Source organism: Apis florea, unplaced genomic scaffold, assembly GCF_048593485.1.
Source record: "Apis florea isolate Af1SG1 unplaced genomic scaffold, ASM4859348v1 contig_3325_pilon, whole genome shotgun sequence".
NCBI classification, from domain to species: Eukaryota; Metazoa; Arthropoda; class Insecta; order Hymenoptera; family Apidae; genus Apis; species Apis florea.
Window position 1 is genome coordinate 342,046 of NW_028256738.1, and position 19,555 is coordinate 361,600.

General features: G+C 44.5%; 1 protein-coding gene and 1 long non-coding RNA gene across 4 annotated transcripts in view; one reads left to right on the forward strand and one right to left on the reverse strand.

Annotated features, from left to right (window-relative positions):
- The window catches only part of LOC147657071 (uncharacterized), a 125,921-nt gene that overhangs the window by 38,025 nt on the left and 68,341 nt on the right, over positions 1-19,555 (reverse strand). The window lies entirely within an intron of this gene.
- Positions 3,248-19,555, forward strand: part of Gfrl (Glial cell line-derived neurotrophic family receptor-like) — a 231,788-nt gene continuing 215,480 nt past the window's right edge. Inside the window, exon 1 of the mRNA XM_086911537.1 lies at positions 3,248-3,947. Within this exon, the coding sequence (XP_086767663.1) occupies positions 3,608-3,947 (340 nt within the window). The 5' untranslated portion in view covers positions 3,248-3,607. The remainder of the gene's footprint in view (positions 3,948-19,555) is intronic.

A 19,555-nucleotide genomic window follows, 5' to 3' on the forward strand; every position in this document is an offset into this window, starting at 1 on the left:
TGGGTAATGAGAGCCCAATTGGTGGAAATGCACGTGTTCAATTTCAGGGAGAGAGACTGGAACGGTGATTAAAAGGTAAAATAAATGGCAATTGGATCGAAGGGAATAACAGCACCCTGCCACTACGTTCCTCACAATTTGGATTACGATGGTTGGATCGCGATACCTTCGCGTGATACCGATGTGTACGAAGGTCCCAGTGTTCGGTTGGCACGCGACTAACTTTCCAATTGGAGGCGTCGCTGTCGGGATCGCAGTGATAATCGTTCGCTTGAGAAAAATGTAGAATTTAGAACAGAAATTCTATCCCGAACTCGGAAAAGTAGAACAAAGGATTTTTGTTCACGCGTCCATTTTCAACGTTGGGGGAAGGAAAGGATTTATCGGGGAGATGACATTTCGATCGCGCAAATTTTCGCTTTTAAGTTATTATTCGATCGATCGTAACTCACGCGCTGCTGCTGTAAGAGTCATGATTTTTTTACTTATTTATTCACGGATGGGAAAATCGTCGTCGAAACAAAATCAATTCGATTTAAAAGTTGACGACTTCTCGAGATTCGATCGAGCCCACGTCACCACTATAAATCACGCACCTGGTGTTCGCGGATGTTTATATCAAATCAAATCGAAGAACAGAACTTCGAAGAACAACTTCTTACGTCAGAATTATACGATCGTATCGCGTGATCGTCGTCATCCGACCTTTGAAACTTCTTCGAGGTTACTCCTCCGTTTTATAATTCGAAGCGCGATGGAAACAAATATCCGAAGAACCTCGAATCTCGTAACGATTGTTCACGGTCTTAAACAATCGAATCTTCTTAACAACTCCCAAGAACGAGCGTTCAGCTTCTTCTACTCGAACAAATCTCAAGTTTTCTTCCCGACTTTCGCGTGGACTCGTTACTTTTTCTACGAATTACACGGCAATTAACGCGGAATAAGGTTCTTTTTACGTGCTTTCCTTCTTGGCAATTGATTATTCGCATAATTGCTGACTCGGGTTCTCGTACATGGCCCGTTCGACTATTCACTTACTTCTACCACTACATCGAACGTATCTACGTCTCGCCTGACCAGTGGCGCGCTTATACCACTGGCTCCAGCACCGATTCGGCTTGGTCAGTAAAATCCTTGGAAATCTAGCAACATCGTGCAATTTACCGACACGTACGCTCTCTCGCCTTCCATTCATATATCTTCCTTTACCTTTAAATCGGTTTTTCCTCGCGATAACATTCGCGAAAGAAATCGTTGGATTAAACAAACTGTGCGACAGTACGAGCGTTATTTTACGATCCAACGAAATAATTACATTGTGCGGGCGTATAAAACTCGATTAATATTACACGTCAATATTAGGTTGGCTCTATTTAACGTGGCCAATCGAATCGCGATTATGCGGATGACCTGCTGTCGGCTACATTTTTCCCCCGGTGGACTTGAATATCGGATTTTCGAAGCGTCGCGATGAGAATTAATAATACTGTTTGCCCCGGCATTATGCGCCGCATCTCGTCGTCCACTGGTCGTTCATGAATTCCGGTAATCATCCTTCCTAATTGATAACGTTCGCTAACACGACGATAACACGACGATCTACGCTTTCGACAAAAATCATCTCGTCCAATGTTATTTCGAACATTCTACTGGAAATATTTATTCGTACGCACGCACACGTCATCGTTTATTAAGAGGGGCAAGATGAGGAGAGCTGCTCACCGATGATGGACCGGTGAAATTTTCAACGCGATTCAAGTTGCTTCTGCAACGATGAAACTTTCACAACCTTCCGTTGATTGGTTCTACGCTACGTGGCATAAACGTGTTTTAACTTCATCAGGGAAATAGAAAGTTGGCCGCGAACAAGTGGCAGGCAGCTAGCTGTGCTTGTGTATCAGCCCGGAAATTCAGAGACGACCGTGTATCTCCCAAACTATCGAACAAAAGTGTTCTGCGTTCGTTAAATTTCTTTCCGAGCTTATCGGTAGAAGATGAACGGATGAAGGTAAAACGACGGTTAAGCCGATTTTCAAGGATGGACCGCTGCGAGGAGAGGGATGACATTTCCGCGTAACCGACCTCGACAAACGGAGCGAAACGAGGTCAGGAACGATGGCGCGTACGAGGAAACGAGGGTCGTTGGTGGCTGCTCGCCCACCTGGCCACCCTCTCTCTCCCCCAGCCAGGGGATGTTCCTTCGCTCGGAATACCTCGGATCCGCTCGGACGTTGTCGTTTCCACGAACTGGAATCGTGTTACATCGACACGTACGGCACGACCCGCACACACCGCCAACGCTGTACGTGCTCGATACACAGCCATGTGCTGCACGCCGGCCAAATAACTACGGACACCGATATCGGTTCGAGTCGAACTTACGAGGAAGAAACACGCGACGCGTCTACTACTACTATTGACTCGATAGCCCGCGCGACGAACGAGGATATCCTTCGATTCGGTATCTTTCTTCCCTCCTCATCCGTCGAAAAAAGGGAAGCCGAGAGTGGAAGAAGGAAATTTGGATCGGTTAGAGGTAAACGCAGAAGAGCCAACGTAGTAGTAGCCACGAGGGGGAGATTCGGGTACGCGTGGGATTAACGGAGCAGGTGTGCGTTCTCCGGGGGGAGGGGGAACGATGCGTTACCACGGAGAGAAGAGGGTGTGCGCACACACGAGCGCACTCGAGGGCGAGCACTTGGGTCGCGTGCAAGGACACGCAGAGGGAGGAGGGACGGGAGGAGAAACGTGGTTCTCTCGGAGGATTCGGAACGGCGCACACTTTGGCGCAGAAACTATCGTGTGTAAGGTTGGGGGGGGAGGGGAGTGGGGAGAGGGGCGGTGGTAGTCGCGCGGCGAACGCGGTGCGGCCGTCATTGGGCGTCGGGACGCCGTGGCGACGCGGTCTCGGCTCGAAGGCACGCTCGGTTGGCGAGCACGCGCGCGGCAAGTGTGTTCGAAACGCGACACGAGGGCCGAGAGAGTGGTGCGCGACTTTTGCCGCATCGTTTTCTGCAACCACGCTCACCACCCACCCGTCGTCCTAACTCGAGGCTGCCGCGACGCTTTTATACATCGCGTTGGAATCGCCGCGTAGAATCGCAAGAGGAGAGGAGAGTTTGGTGCGGGTTTTCGTTCAGTAATTTCGACGCCGTCCAGGATCCGTGACGGTTTGGTTCGCGAGTGATCGATCGATCGATCGACGACGACGATTCTTCTTCATCCGCGATCGGGTTGAAGAGGATGTTCGGTGCGTCGAACGCGGTTACTACGCCTGTTCGAGCCGTTGTTACGAGTTCGTTATGAGTCGGGAGTTGTTTGGTCGGATCGGTGGCATTTCTCGGTCTCGTCGGGAAACCGCGAGAAAAGTGTTTCGGGAATAGAATCTTCAAGTATAAAGTGTGCGCGTGTTACTTTTCTCTCTCTCTCTCTCTCTCTTTCTCTCTCGAGAAAGAAGGAAGAGGAGAAGGTGGTAGAAGGGAGAAGAAGAGAGGTGGATCATCGGGTGGAATCGAGCGGTGTGGATAGAAGGACGAGCGTTGGGCCTGGTTGGATCGGATCGAAGGTGGAGGAGACGTCGCACGATGAGACGGACGACGAGAGAATGTCGCGCGGACGCCGCCGCGGGATTCGTCTCAGTCGTCCGACCGGTCGACCGGTGGCCGTTGAGAGCGTCGAAGAGGAAAGGGTGAAGGGCAGCAGGCCGTCCTCGATGGTGTGCCACGTCGATCCGATGGGACGAGTCATGTCACGTGTCGTCGGCACGCTGCTCGCGCGCTCCACGCTGCTCACGAGCGTCGCCGCTGCCCTCGTCCTACTCTTTTGCTGCTGCAGGTGCACTCGCGCGAGCGAATTCCCGGAAAGGGAATGTTGCGACCTGATATTCCCGATCCCGGAACCGACCGGCAGATCCACGTCCGCGCCCACGCCAACGGGCAGAAGCGGTGAGTATCAATCAAATTTATCCGGCCAATCGTTTGACGAAAGTTGAACGAGACGAGGAATTCGCGTCGTTCTTTTACGAACGAGAAAATATCTTTCTTCGGTTATTATACACGGTTCTCCTCTTCGATTCTTCGTTGAGAATTTGACAAGGATGGTCGAGCAAGTGATGTCAACAAGACCATCATTCTGCTCGGAGCAGAGAATCGTTCCTTGTTGACGTAGGCTCGCCACCTCGTAAAGTCGATTCGTAAACAGTCGCGATCCCTTCGATCGCGCGTTTTCGTTCGGGCGAAGGATTTGTCTTTCCTTCTTCCTACTTTTTCCATTCTGTTCGAGTTTGTTTCTCTTTGGGAGGAAAAGAGGGGATATTCGTGGTACAATTATAAATCGTGAAAATATCGCGAGTACAGACTCGGTTTCAATTTTTCTATAGCCCGCGATATTTAAAAAAAAAAAAAAAAAAAAAACATTTGAACCGAGTATTGTAGAGTGTATTTTTATCGTTTCGGTTATGATCGTTAATTGACCGAATACGGGGAACAATGGGGCAAAGAATATACATTTTTAGTATCGGGAAATGTATTCCTTTTTTTTTTTTTTTTTTTTTTTTTAAACACTCGTTTTGTCAATGGTTTAATAGAACATTCCAACGGCGAAAGCTGGGAGGAATGGAATAGAAGGGAAGTCAATAATTGAACAGGGAACCAATAACTGTACGTATAGCTTGGCCGTATTTTGTTAGCCACCGTTCACCTATTACAATTTCCGTAGAGGGATGAGCGGATTATTAATTCAATTAGGATCAGTTATTAATTCAACAACGACGGTTTATCGACGCGCGAGTTCAACGCGGTGGTAATTTAAGTGGCGATACAACCGCGTAAATCGAGTGGCCTGTTTTCAACCGGAACTCAACTCTCCAACCACCTCGTCTCTTTTCCTATTCTCAGTTTCTTTCGCGAGGAAATACACCGAAATAACGACCGATCCGATTTTCAAACGACCGATCGAACGACCTGTGATATTTCTAAAATAATACTTCTAACAACGTCGCGCATCAATCTTTCCCCTCGTAACCGGACCGTGCTCGAACAAACGTCGAATCGATCGATGGTCATTTCAATCATCGGGTATTTCACTTTGGAATATTTCTGGAAATATTTCTTTCGAGATTGTTTCTTCGATCGATATCTTCGACCAATTCGAACGTTTTCCCCTACCAACCTCTGTAAATTTTTTCTCCCGTCTGTCTATTCGATATTTTAAGTTCGATCAATATTCATTCCTCTTTTAGACGAATGTTACGCGTTCTTCGAATAAAATTGATGCGATTGTAACAATCACCGTTCAACGCAATTTCCTATTACTGAAACTCGAAAAGTTCGGTTCTTTCAAATCTGGGCTTTCGAGTCTCGGTTAATGAAGACAACGGTACTTGGCAGGGCACGCGCGAGGGATTGGTGGTCGACGTTGTCGTCTACGGAATCGATGTCTGCGGGAATTTCGGTCCCCGCACGGGATGAAGTTCGATCGAGGTTGGCCACGATTGAAGGTTATCCCGCCGCGTCTATAGCCAAGTCTACTATAACGGAGTAAGTTTCAGGGTGGAAGTCATTTATATACCCTCCCTACACGGAATTCCTCGGTGGCGAAATATCGCGTACGTGTTCATAAAGTGTTGGTAATGAAAGATTCGATCAGAGTTTCGTCGGCCTTTTTCTACCCTCTATCTCTCTCTCTTCCTTTCTCTCCAAGGTCAAGGGTGAACATCCCGTGTTCCTTCCCTCTCTCGATCCGTCTCGTCAGTGGCGAGAATAATAATCAGTTCGTTCCTTTCGTTCGACCGAATTCGATAATTTTCGAAAAACAAATCAACGTTCAATCCTCAACGTTGATGTTTAATCGAAGCAGGGTTAAGGTTTTTTTCCTTTTCTTTCTTTTTTTTTTTTTTTAAATCGATCGAGATTAGATTGCCCCCGATATCGGTCGTGATTCGTCTTAGAAGCGTCGCAGTGGATCGAAGAGGAAACTTAAGAAGATCGCGTTAAAGTGAAAAAGGCGCGATGGAAAAGGGGAGGAGAAACGTCGCAAGGCGCGAAAGCGTCGTGCGGAATAGAAGGCGACAACCCGTCAAGAAGGAATCCTACACCGAGGAAAAAGAGAACGGCGGGCACAAAGCTCGCTCGCTCGCTCGCCCGCCCGCCCGCTCCTGGTTGCACGCTCGCTCGCTCGAGTCCAAAGCGAGTCGAAAGATTTTTCCAAGAGCTCGCCTACGTTCGTCGTTCTACGACTCCTAGCTTAAATGTCGCGACTCAACCCGCAAAAAGGAAGAAAACGCATGGAAGGGAAAAGGGGGAGAGAGAGAGAGAGGGAGAGCAGCGGGCTGCGGCCGAGAAAAAGGAGTCGCACAGCCCACGGAGAGAAAAAGAAAAGAGGGGAACGAGAAGTGGCCCATTGACGTTAAATCGCACGGTGAGGCGCTTTTAAACGTCCTTGCTATTTTCATGCGACCTACTTTGCCAGCCGCACCGTAACGAGGTTGCTTTCGAATAAATTCCAAGTGCTTTCGAATCCCCTCCCCTCCCCTCCCCTCCCCCCTTTTATCCTTATATCGCGATTTGGGCATTTTTTGGTCATTGATCGAGCGACCAAACTTTCCCCCCTTTTTCTTCTTTGTCATCCGCGCCATCCCGAAACCACCGTGGCTGTCTCGTTGTTAGTCGAGCGCGTCTCTCGTAAAAAACGATCCCCTATCCCTGGGGGAAGCTCGAACGGAAGATAAGAGTAACCCGACTTTACGCGAGAAAATCTGAAGTAAGTAGCAGCACAGGTGACGTGCAGAGATAAATATCGGTGTCGATCGGATATTTACTTGCGATTAATTGATCGCAAGATGGCTCGAATCCGAGTGTATTTTTTCACGCTCGCCTCAAGTTTCGCCTCTGTTTCTTCATATATATATATATATATATCCATCGGTGATTCCGATTAAAATTTACACCTTTGAAACGTATATATTTTCCAGATCGATTCGATCTCTTCGATCGATCGTTCAAGGAACAGGATGAGAAAGATAGATGGGGAGTTATTGGTTCGAATCTCGAACTTAATATTCGGCACGAGTTGCAAAAGAGAAATCGAGTTGATCGCGCGTCTCTCCCTATTTCGATAGATAGGAAACATGAAAACGTATGCGCATATTTTCGCGTGGCGATCCCATTAGTCAGACGAGGGCACGATTTAAAAGAACGTCCCGATAACGTGTCTGATTCGATTAAATTACGGAACGGTTTGATTTCTCGGCTCTACCCCTCCCTCCTCCCTCCCCCAACCGGACCAAATAATTAATTATTCGACAAAATTTCATTATTGGAAATAAATTCGGGTGTCATGTTCGCTTCAATAATGACTACGAATGGTACGAATCTAAACATTCTATATCGGATCGAATCGTTTCACGATTTGATATTTTGTATCGCGAAACACTGGCCTATCGATGATTATTTATTTATTTATTAAATCAATGATCAAATAATGCTCGTGACACGAATGAACGGAATACACATTAGCTTACAATAACATAATATAATTGCGAATATGGATGCACAAAATTGTACTGTGATTATTATTAGGCGAACGAAAACTCGTATTTATCGTTAATTAATATTGGACAGAAATTTTTGAAATGTCAAAGATAATGCACGGTGTCTATTTGTCGAAATACAGAGAAAATAGAATTCGATAACTCGACTTCTCGAAAGAAGACGAAAAATTCAAGAATATATCGACCGATCGATCGATCGATTTTCGAAAAAACGAAACGGGTTTTAATTCGATAAGAAGATTTACATAATTATCTCGTGTGTCTCGTGTATAAATAATAAAGGATATTTGATCGCGTTTCCAGTGGAACTTGGCCGGAAACGAGGAAAGCCAGGAACCGCCGGACCAGAAGGTCGGCCGGCCTGCACTCCTGTTTTATTCGACTCGACCTCGTTTCCTTTCTTCGATATACGATTCTCTTCTCAGTGGGCTCTCGTGGTGGGTGCTGCAATTCGAAGAAGTCCCGTTATTACTACTTGTATCGCGGCAAAGGGAACACCTCGAATTACGAGAATCCTCGTCAAAGAAATGACTAATTAATTGGCCGGCAACCTCGGCCCTCCTTGACCCGAGATATATATATATATATATATACATATATATACACACGATTCCCTTTGAACCCTATCCTTCGCCGTGACCCGAATCGTCGAAACGGTTTGCGAATCTTCTTGTTAACCTTTCGATCGTAATCGGGTCGCGTTTGTTCGTCCTCGAATTTCCGCCGACACACTCGACCATTCCCCGCCCGCTAGAAATATCGGGGAAGCCGCTACGAACGAATCTAGATTCATTCCTTCTTCCTTTTTCTTTTTTTTCCATTTCCGACTGTTGCATCGAGGATTAATTTGCGGGAGGGAAAACAGATACGAAATCTCGTTTGCCGATATTATTATACGGAAGATATCTGGTGGTGGAGGGAGGGAAATCGGGTCGGGTTGGTAGACTAGGGCGGTTCGATTTGATTAAACGACCGCATTTGATTAATCCCCGATCTTGAAGACTGCCGCCGCTTGTTGTAATTCGGTCGCCGCTCGTAACCGGGACACGCTTTATACATATTTCATACGGAATTCTGATACGGAAAAACAAAGACGCTTAATCCTCCCAAGTATTTGTTCTGTCCTCGTTGCTCCAAATTAATTCCGCGATCGTTAATCATCCGCGGGATGACGCGTTTTCGCGTACACGACTTTCAACGGTTTCCGAGGAAGTGGCCGCATTCCTTCCACATCAATTTCTTCATTCTCGCTCTATTGTGCGAGATCCAAAATGCAGCAGCAACCCATCTTACCAACTTTTTTCCAACTCGAGTTTCCTTCTTCTGGAACGGCCCAACTTTCGAGAAGAGTCGAGCCGATTACGCGACTCTCTCTCCTTTTCATCCTGCCAATTATTTTTCGAACTTGGAAATTTCGAAAATCCAGTTTAACTTTGTCCCTTCGTATTAAGAAATTCGTGTTACTTTTCTTCGCTACGGGAGTAACGAGTAATTTGGAAACGAAGAGAGATAGAGAAATGGATACCGTAATAAGTGATATGCCGGTGGTTGCTGCCTGATTTTTATCGGTCGTAATTCTCGAGGCGATGAAATCTCGTGATCCATTTCTCTGGAAGAAAGCGCCTATTAATAACGTATCCGATGGGAGAAAAGGAGAAAGAATTAAATTGCTTTTTGCCCTGTTCTCTCATCCGTCTCGATTCCCCGATAGAAATGTTAAATCCAGACGTATGCGCGATGCATTTACGTTGTTGAAACGTTGTTAACTAAAATCGCGTATATACTTTGTTTAATTGGACGAATTTTTGCTTTCTCTCTCCACTAAAGGGATGTGCTTTTTCCTCCTTTTTTTAAACGAAATTTGCGTTTGATCAACAGAAATGGAAATTAGCCGTATCGTATTCGACCCTCGTCGAGTGGTTCCACTGCGAGCCGAGTCCACAGTGGTAGAGTTGGGTTATGGCCAGCCACTCGGGGCCGAGTTGTCGGTGAAATATATTTTTATAAAAAAATTTTTTCGCGACGCTTCAGATCATCGTAGTTATACTTTATTGTCGTATTTTGCACGCGCCGCGTTTAACCGTCCCGCGTTACACGCGGTGATTCTCCACGGAAAGGTTTCGGCTTCACGAGCCACGTTTTCGCATCTCATATTTTTCCACGATTCGAGAGCTTTTCGACCGACCCACCGCCCTTTCTCTCCTCGTCGTACGAAACACGAAAATTAAAAAATTTGTCATCTCGACGAAGTTGATGATTTGTCGGACGTGGCAACAAAGTAACAGAGAAGAAGTTCTGGGCGGCTCTAAGGGCGCGCAAAAAAAGGAAACAGGAACAAACAACGTTCCGAGGAAATCAATATCGATGGGGGTTCGAGTGTCGTGGAGACGAGTTTTCCGCAACGAAAGTGTTACTTGGGGAAAAGGTAAACGGGTTAGAAGAACGAGTTCCTCCGCAATTCCCATGTCTGTCGATCATTGATCATCCGAATGACATTATCCAGGGAAAATTTCATCTGTTCGCGAGAAAAAAAAAAAAAAGAAAAAAGGATATTTATCTTTGTAAATGGGAAAACTAGCCCATTTATATATCGCGAATATCAATCCTCATTTCCTGATTATGGTTGGATATCTTTATTCCCGAATATTCGACACCGTCGATACGAGCGATAGATATCAGTTTACAGTTACGTATCGCGATGCATTTTCGCATCGGCAATTTATGTCATACCCATCAACTTTTAAAGCGCAGTTTTTTTGCGCTTTATTCTCGTTACTTAAATTTCCTCCATGGTAAAATTCCTGCATATTTTTATCTCTCAAATTCCTCTCGTTACGCTCTTTGCATAGTCGTTTTCACGTTGGTGCGATATTTTGACGTAATTCTTAAAATTCCACCGTTTTTTATTATTATTATTATTATTATTATTATTATTATTATTCTTTATTCGCGGAATAAATTCAACGAAGAATTCGAACAAAATAAATAGATATAATGGATAAAATATCGAGAACGAGAATAATACGTGTAAAGAGGAGACGTGACGAAGAAACAAACGCTTAATTATTTGATTTATCAAAAAAAAAAAATCAATATAGCGTTATTAGGAAAGGAAAATTCTTGGAATTTACAAGCGATCGAAAAAACAAGCACGATAAAACAGTCGACAGGAATGATTTTGAAGAGAAGGATAGATCCCATATCATTGATTGATCGCAGATCAATCACACGTTGTTGAAGCAAGAATTTAACAGAAGAATTTACTCGAAGAGTATTAAGCAAGCTTTCGATACTAATAAAAAAGTGAAAGAGATTAAAACGGATCACCCAGTGAAAAGAAAAATCGTCGTCACTGCGTATCTTTTTGCCATTTACCTCGATAAACGATGCTTAACCTGGAATATAAGATCAAAGTTGCCGACAAATGTCTTCGCGTTAATTTTACACTTGAATCGATTATTCTTTAATAGCGAGATACGTAAGAACGTATGTACAAAGTCGTTGTTGGTTTCGATCGATAATCATAGTGGATACCGCGTTACTTAATTTCCTTAACCGTGGAAGTTCTAAAAGGGGGTTCCACCGACTCATAAATCGAAAAACTTTAAATTAGAATTGTTTCCTTTTCGTGAAAAATTCTCACGAAATTATTTATCGTCGTGTACGAATTTAAGTTTCACATTCAAAAGTTCTCGGTTGCCACGCGTGAAATAATTATCACAGAAAAATAACGGATTACTTAACGTTGTCGTTCTCGATGTATCGAAAGTACTAAAAAGGAGATTTTTAGTAAATGTGACGTTCGGTTCATCAAAAAGAATTATCACAATGTAATATAAAGATAATGTCCAGAAAAGATATTCAATTAATATTATATATCTATGTCATTCGTATAGATATGAATGGAAGAAAAATGTAATGCCGTTCGATGATACTATTGCTCAATATATAAAAAAAACAATATTTTTCAAGATAAATGTGGAAGTGAAGGAATAATTCTCTTCTTAGAACGCTCATACGATGGATCAAAAGTGTTTTTTTTTTTCATTAATATTAAGGACACAGTAAGCCGATACTGGAACAGATAAATAACTAATAAGTCGTTAAAAATTCATACTTACACGTTGAAGCAGCTCGACGAGAGAATTGATAGGAAGTTGAGAATATACGATGGTTCAGAGACGCGTCAAGTACACTTTGGCTTTGATCCAGTCTCCATCGAAAAAGATAGGATGTTTTTGCGGTTCTGAGCATCATCGGTTTGTTCGATCGGCGCTCGATGCTTTAATTTAGGACCTCGTACGTATCGACGAAGCTGCGATAAATTTCTTTCACAAAGGAAAACGCTATTTATATCGCGTCTGGTATTCGATCCCGATGAAAAGAATGTAAGTTTAATGGCGACCCACAAGTAGTTACACCTGGCTACACGTACAACAGGTTAAAGCTATGCATTTGAGCTATGGCTCCGGGAAAGATCGATCCATCAACCCGACCAAGTTAATCCTTTTCGCGCGAAACGAAAAACTTTCTCAAACTGGCCACCCTTTGAAATACCATCTTTTGAAGAAAGATCTCTCTTTATTAAACAAAATTCCCAATCTTCGTCTTTTCCTTTTATCGACGATCACTGAACCGCGGCAAAGTTACGATCCCGCTTTGGAAAACGGTGAAAAACGTTCATCGAGGCGTTGCCTATTATTTATCTATGAGCTGGATCGTTAAAAGGAAGGAAGAAAGGAGAATTTTCACGCGGTTTTTCCCTGGTGAACTTGGAAGCATTATTTACGAGGCATCCACGAACCGGGTAATCGAGTTCAACTCTCGTTCACTCATCGAATTCGAGCAATTGTAACGCGAGAGAATTGAACATGAAGGATCGATGGAAGGATCGACAGGTCCTCTTTAAAGCGTGCTTTACATCTAGCAACACGGAGTGTTTTAACGTCGAATTGGGGGAGGCACAATCCCTACGTATATTATAGCTGCCCGAGGGTGAACAGGAGATTGACAACGAATCTGATTCCGACTATTGTTGGCTAGATTTTGAAAACCATATCATATCGTGAATTCAGGCAGCATGCGCAACCAGCGTAAAATTAAAATCGTTGCTCCTCCCCTCCCTCGACTTGCTTTTTCGCTACGTTATCGGATACTTTCGATATCCGCGTGGAACAGATGCATCCGACTTTTATAATCCACGATTCTTATTGACAAGAGGACAATGAGAGAAAAGTTCGAAAAAATAACAGGAAATTTATCAACGCCGATCGATCGATCCCTGCTTCTAAATTGTTCTATCTAAGTTATCGCATCCATCCGACAGGTTACGAGACTTTTGAACGATTTTAGATCGTTCAATCTCCTCGTCGAATCACCAGTCGTTTCGACGCGATAAATAGATAAAATTGCTCGTTTTCGCGAGGTTGTTACGCGATCCGAATACCAATAATTCTCGCTGTTAGCCGATTCATCGCTTGTAAACCGGTCGGATTTAAGTGGCAGAGGACGCAGGATGATCGCTGCACGATGGGATAAGAAATAGAAGAGGATGGCGAAATCGTGTTGGAGGCACGGTGTATCGGCTGGTGTAAAAAGGGAAGGAAGGTTGGACAGAGTTTTTACGGTAGCAAAACTGTGTTGAAACACCGGTCGAAGCACGGTTGAACGTTCGACACGCGCAACCTTCCTCTCTCTTATCCACGAGGTTCGAACGATTGCTCTTTGTACGGGTGAACGGTTTTGGAGCGAGTTTGCGATAAACGTCCCTGCAAACGTTTCCTCCCTTTTGACGCGAGCACGCTCAAAGAGACTTGCCGTTCTCTCGCTCGTTCGTCATACGCGCAATACAATTATTTTCTTCTTGAAAAGGTGTTCTTTGACGCGTCTCTATCTAAACACGGAATCGTGGAACAACGCGGAAGCGTGCTCGGGTAAATAATTCGCGCGATTCGAAGGGAAGGGGAATTTTCGCGTTGATTAGAAAAATGTTGGAAAAGAAGGAATCTTGGGATCGATTAACGTCGAACGAATCATTCTCGCGATTAAGAGGAGAATTAAGAAGAGGAATAAATCGTTTGAATTTTAAGGCGTTCTATTCTCTTCCCTCGATGCGAGTCGTCGATACGACTTTTAAATAAATCCACGGATAAATAGGGCATGAATATTCCCGGCCTTTGACGCGATTTATCGAACGGCACCTGCCTCTGGCAGTCCGTACTCGCTCCTTCTGTGAAATGTAATTAGCATCGCAATTATCGACACGAACAAACAACGGATCTACGTACAAGCGTGTATATTTAATTAATCGTTGGTCGAGGGTGGAGTACGTACGTACGTTCTTTACACATTTGAAAAAATTGTCTTCTATCTGTTTGAAGATATTGGAAATCGTCGAAGAGCTCGTTCAACTTTAAACGAACGGGAAATAAACGGTCAGACGTTTAATAAAGTAAATTTGATTCCAATGTGACGAGATAAGACACGTATATATCAGTTTTACAATTTTCAAGTAACGAGTTGTTTAATAAGTAACCGTGATTCCAATGTAACGAGATAAGGCACGTACATCAGTTTTACAATTTTCAAGCAACGACTCGACTCGGTTTGGGGAGCTTTAAAGAAGCTTTAAGAGCTTGGAAGTTGCACGTTACGTAGGAGATAGCCGTGGACAATAAACGGAAGGAGGGGATACATAATAAATAAGGAGAGGAAGGGCCGTTATTTCTTGGATTAACCCATTTCTTTGTAACGAAGCACGAGAGCTTAATAGAGGGGACGGCTAAAGTTTTTCCCATTTCTTTGCGAATTTTTCATACATTTTCCGATGCAAAAAAAGGCCGTGAAGGAATAAAATAGCCGCGCGACCTGAATTGACCGGCGGAGCAGCGAGGCGCGCCGGGTCGAGCTTTCATCCCACCGGGAGCCGAACCGCGTCGCGTTTCCATTTAAAGGCGCAACCAGATATAAACGCTCGCCGTGGGAAAAGTCGATCCACCCAGAAACAGCGAATTATGAATTATACTCGAGGATTTCTGGGTATAAGCTCGGCGTAAACAGGGCGTAAATATTCACAAGCCCTTCGCCGCGACTTATCGAACGTGGCCTGCCTCGCTACATGCACCACCTATGTAACGCAATTACCCAGGTGTCTAACGTGCTTGTGCGCGCGCTCCCCCCATGCGTTGATGTGTTTGCACGCGCACTCTCTCTATCTCGCGTCTTGATCTGCATACATCGACGCCACCTGCATCAATAATATCTTTCCGACGAGGGGAGAGAGAGAGAGAGAGAGAGAGAGAGGGGTTGGTTCGTTTTGTGGAAACTGGATAATTTAATAATCGATCGTCGTAATCGATCGACCGATTCGTGTATAACGAATAATATTTCAACGCCGAGAGTGGATCGCCGATGATTTTCCAAAAATTTGTTCGAGTGGAAAAATTTACGTCGGGTTTTTGGACAATTTTCCTTTCCTCGCGACTTGTTGAAAATTCGTGGCAACCGATCGACGAGTTTACTTTCGTATCGCACGCGAAACGAATCTTTCGAATCTTCAGAGTTACGATGAAACCGTAACTCATCAGCCGCATTGTTACGTCGAATCGGAAGGATTTGTGAAAATTGAACAATCTGCGGTGGCTGGATCCCGCGGCGCGTTATTGAAATTCCGTTGTTTATGCCGGCTGTGTTGGCCGATCGCGAGCGAGATCTCTCCGCAAGCCGGATTCCATACGAGCGAGCAATTAAATCACGCGCTCGCTTTGAAATTTTAGCTACGTCGAAGCGTAGGTGGCGCTCTGGGCGGCGATCTCTCTGCGCTTGAAACGGAGCGGGCGTACCAATTAACGTCGCAGAACGCACTCCTCCAACCTCCTCCGTCTAATGCTTCGAGTAATTGATAACGTAAGCCGTTCGAAGCGAGCAGCTCGTTTCCGCTGCTCGACGGCTCGGAATCTTCTCAAATACGCGGATGGAACATCCGTGCAATTAACTCTCGAATTCCATAGCCAATTGTTCCATAGCCTTGTTCAACCCCCCCGTCGAATGCATCATCATGTTCGAACAATAATCGTCCGGAGAATATCGAATGTTCCTTGCTTTTTATCTTCTTGTAAAGTGAACTCGCGTCGTAAATCGATTATCGATGAAAATCTTAACGGAGAAATTATTGGAACGCGTGCAGTGTTTATTATTCGAATCTTTCTACTTGTCTTACTCCTCGTGTTTTTCAAGCTTATTCAAGAACTTGTTCGAGAACAGATCGATCCACCACGATTCGTCCAATCATGTTCCACTTGTTCCCTTTTCTATTTGCCTGGCCATAATTCTCTTTATCTACTTACGCCACAATTTCAGAGGTCTAATCCTCGTCGAATTTATTCGTATCTCTCTGAGTCTTGCCACGTACACGTCTATACGTACGTAGACAATTACGCGCGAACTTGACGAATTTGGAAACGTGACTGGGCTGCGATGATTCTTTTACCTAGACTCGGAGAGATGTTCCGTCGAGTCCAGGAGTTGAGTTTGATGTTGCAGTGGTGGAAAAAAAGTTATAAAATTGCATGCCTTCGAGTTGTTTCGTCTTGCAGTTAGCAAGATCGGTTATTCGGGATTTCATCGTAGATTTCAAAGAAGAGATCGTTTGTTGTCCCGCGATAAATCGCAACGATTGCGTATTTGCGCGAATTTTCATTGTAAACGGGGGATCGATTTCTTTCGCGAACGCGTTCTGGCTTTCTTCTTCGTCTCTTTCTTGAGATCAAAGGGTGAAAGAATCATCGCGAGCAAAGGTAGGATAATTAAAAATGTGTAAAACAAGTTCTATATCTTACGTTAGTAGTTTCTCTTCTCACTTTTCTTTTCTTCAAGGCTCGAATACCTGACATCAACTTTCAATTTCGATGAAATTCCACGAATTTGGAATAAAAACTCTCCCTCCTCCCTGAAGAGTATCAAATTTCAAGGGATGTCGGAACGAAGGATCGAATCGATTTTGGATACGTGTTCATAAGTGGACCCTACCTCCATACGCTACTTTCTCCGCACGATAAACGATGCCCTCTCGACATCGATCCTACAATTTTTTCTCTCATTCAATTGTTACAATTTTCTCGATGGAAACTCCTTACAACTCCTTTTTCTTTTTTTTTTTTTTTTTTTGTTTCGAGCGAGGAGGGCGAATTTCCCCGAGGATAAAAGTCAAGCGGAACTCGTAAAAACACCCCTGCCATTATCCACTCCGGAGGGAGAAAAGAGAGAGAGAGAGAGAGAGAGAGAGAGAGAGAGAGAGAGAGAGAGAGAAAGGTGCGCTTCGCGGAGGGAGAATTTTTCAGGATTCTGTTTGCCCGCGCGGAGGTGGGATTTTTTCGCCACCTCTCTCCCTCTCCCCCTCGTAATCACGAGGGAATCATGGTTGACCGTTTACTGCCGACCGGGGAGCACGCTCGATGACGACGAATTTGCACGCCACGCGACCGTGCCACACGCGATCCGAACATCGTTACCGCGGATTCGACATGCGAACTGGAAATCAGAGAGGCCTCTCTCCTCCGTGTGTGGAGAAGGAAACCGTGCGTTTACGCGAGATCGCCACGCGACTCTATCGCGGCTCGTAAAGACGCCACGATTTTTGTTTACTCTCCTTATCCTTTCGATAAATCGTTTCGGGACGCGTGCTCTTTGTTCCATAATGTGATACGAGGAGTTTAGATGATCTGAAAGAATGATTCTTCGAGAAGATTCTTTAAAAGTAGAATTCGAGAATCGGATCGATCGTGCAACGAAATTATTTAAATTTCGCGCGGTATGACGAGTCACAAGGTACTCGTCTATTTTTAACGCGATCGCACGCGATACGGGAGGGAGGACACTCTGGCGGAAATCCGGTTCCGCTCACGCGAAAAGAAAGTGAAAACGATGGATTTCGCGTGATTCTTCGTATCCGATATCGCGAATAAACGATCGCTTTACGATCGGCAAATTGACTCGGGAAACATTATTCGTAGCGATTTTTTATCATCGCCCCATTTATGAAGGACGATTAGTTGCACGAGTTTCTTTTTTTTTTTTTTTTTTTTTTTTTACGTAGAATCGAGAAAATTAGGAGCATCCAGTATGGAGGACGCATTTGGAATTCCGTTTCACGGTGGCCACGGGTGCTTTAGGCCCCCGCGCGATGCACTGTAATCTAGAACACGTGTCGGTTGGTACGTAGGTGCGCGTTATCTGCTCGCAAATATGCATTAGGGCGAATAGGGAAGAGGCCTGTTCAGGTAAACGGGAATAACGATGCGCTCGGGTATGAAAAATTTTATTATCCCCGGATAAGGGAGTCGGTTGATAATGGAACCGCGTGCGGGAATCGGTTTGTGTCGTTGCTCGGCTGACTAATCGCGTTTCACTCCACTTCGAGCCGACCTGCGTTATAACGAAAACCCAGCAACCGATTTTCGTTTATTCCTTTTCTCTCTCTCTTTCCCGTTTCCATTCGTTATGAAAACGTTATGAAAAACGGGGGGAGAAACATCGCTAAACACCCATTCGATTCGCGTTCCTTTGCTGTTCGTTATAACATTTTTTTCCCCCTTTTTTATTTATTTCTTTTTTTTTTTTTTTTTACCCGTTTTCCGAGGCAAGGGAGGAGGGGTTGTATTCGCTCGAAATTTACAGCGTCCGTTATTAATATTTCGCGAGCAGGGCTCCCGCGGCTGTTGGCCCGCGATTTTTCGACCAACGAGAGGAAAACAATTCTACGCAAATTTACGCATTTTTTTTTTTTTTTTTTTTCGTTACCTCCCTCCTCCTCCTCCTCCTCCTCGACTCCTGTTTCTCACTCGATGCTTTTTATACGCGTCAGAACAGGTCAGGAATTTCGCGTTAGCTATGAAATGGGTGATGGGTGTGGATATATATATATATATATAGTGTTATAAAAAAAACGATGCACGGGAGGCGGGATATACGATTATTCGACGGTTTCTGGTTTTTTTTAGTATTATTCCGTTTTTAATTAATTCTTGTTAGCGTCGCGGCAACCACGAGGGGGAGGGGCATTGTATCGGTATTTCTCGGCTCATCGTTGGTTTAACTATTCCCTCCCCCTCTTTCCCCTCCGTCGAACAATACGGACAACCGGACCGATAATTATAATATATCGTTTTTATCGCCACGAGAATCCATCGTATCTCGGATGCATTTCCTTCGTATCGTCGATAAATTCGGTTAAATTACCGGATCGTGTACGTGTTTTTTCTTTTTTCTTTTTTTTCTTCTCTCCCTCTTCTTTTTAATAAGTAACGGGAACGTGATTAACCGTGCTCGCCTCACGCGATCGGTAATTAATTAAATTCGAGGAATCGAGAACTGGATCGATTCTTGGCGAATCGTGTCCGCAAAAAAAAAAAAAAAAAAAAAGAGAGAAAAAAATGGAGAAAGAAGAAACACAGAGAGGAGAGGTTATCGCAACGCGCGTTGGAAGCTCGCCTCGTTCCATATTTTTTTTCTTTTTCGTTTATTCGAGAAGAAATAAGGGAATCGTTCCTCTAAATGGATAAATGGATCTTTGGTGGGATGATGGCGGCGACGATGGTAACAGGTCGCGTGCGTTTCGTCCGCGATAAATTGGCCGGTTCGTGGGTAAGTCTCAGGTGCGCGGGCAAATTATAAATAATCCCCTGTCGGATTAACGTATTCCCAAAATACTTTGCGGTGTACGCGTGTTTGCTTTCCCCTGGATTCGCCGCGGTGTGCGATCGCGATTAAAATCGGCACACCTGAATAAAACTGTCCGTTTCGCGTGTAAATTATATTTAAATTCGCTCGAATTTCGCGTCAACCTTTCATCGAATAAATCCGTGGAAATATATAGACGATCCATCCCCAATAATAAAACCGTCGGGGTTAAACGAAATATCGATGATAATTTCGATAAAATTGTCCGGCCACAATTGAGAGTCTCATTTTTCTAACTAGTGGACGCTCCATTCGAAAAGATTGTTC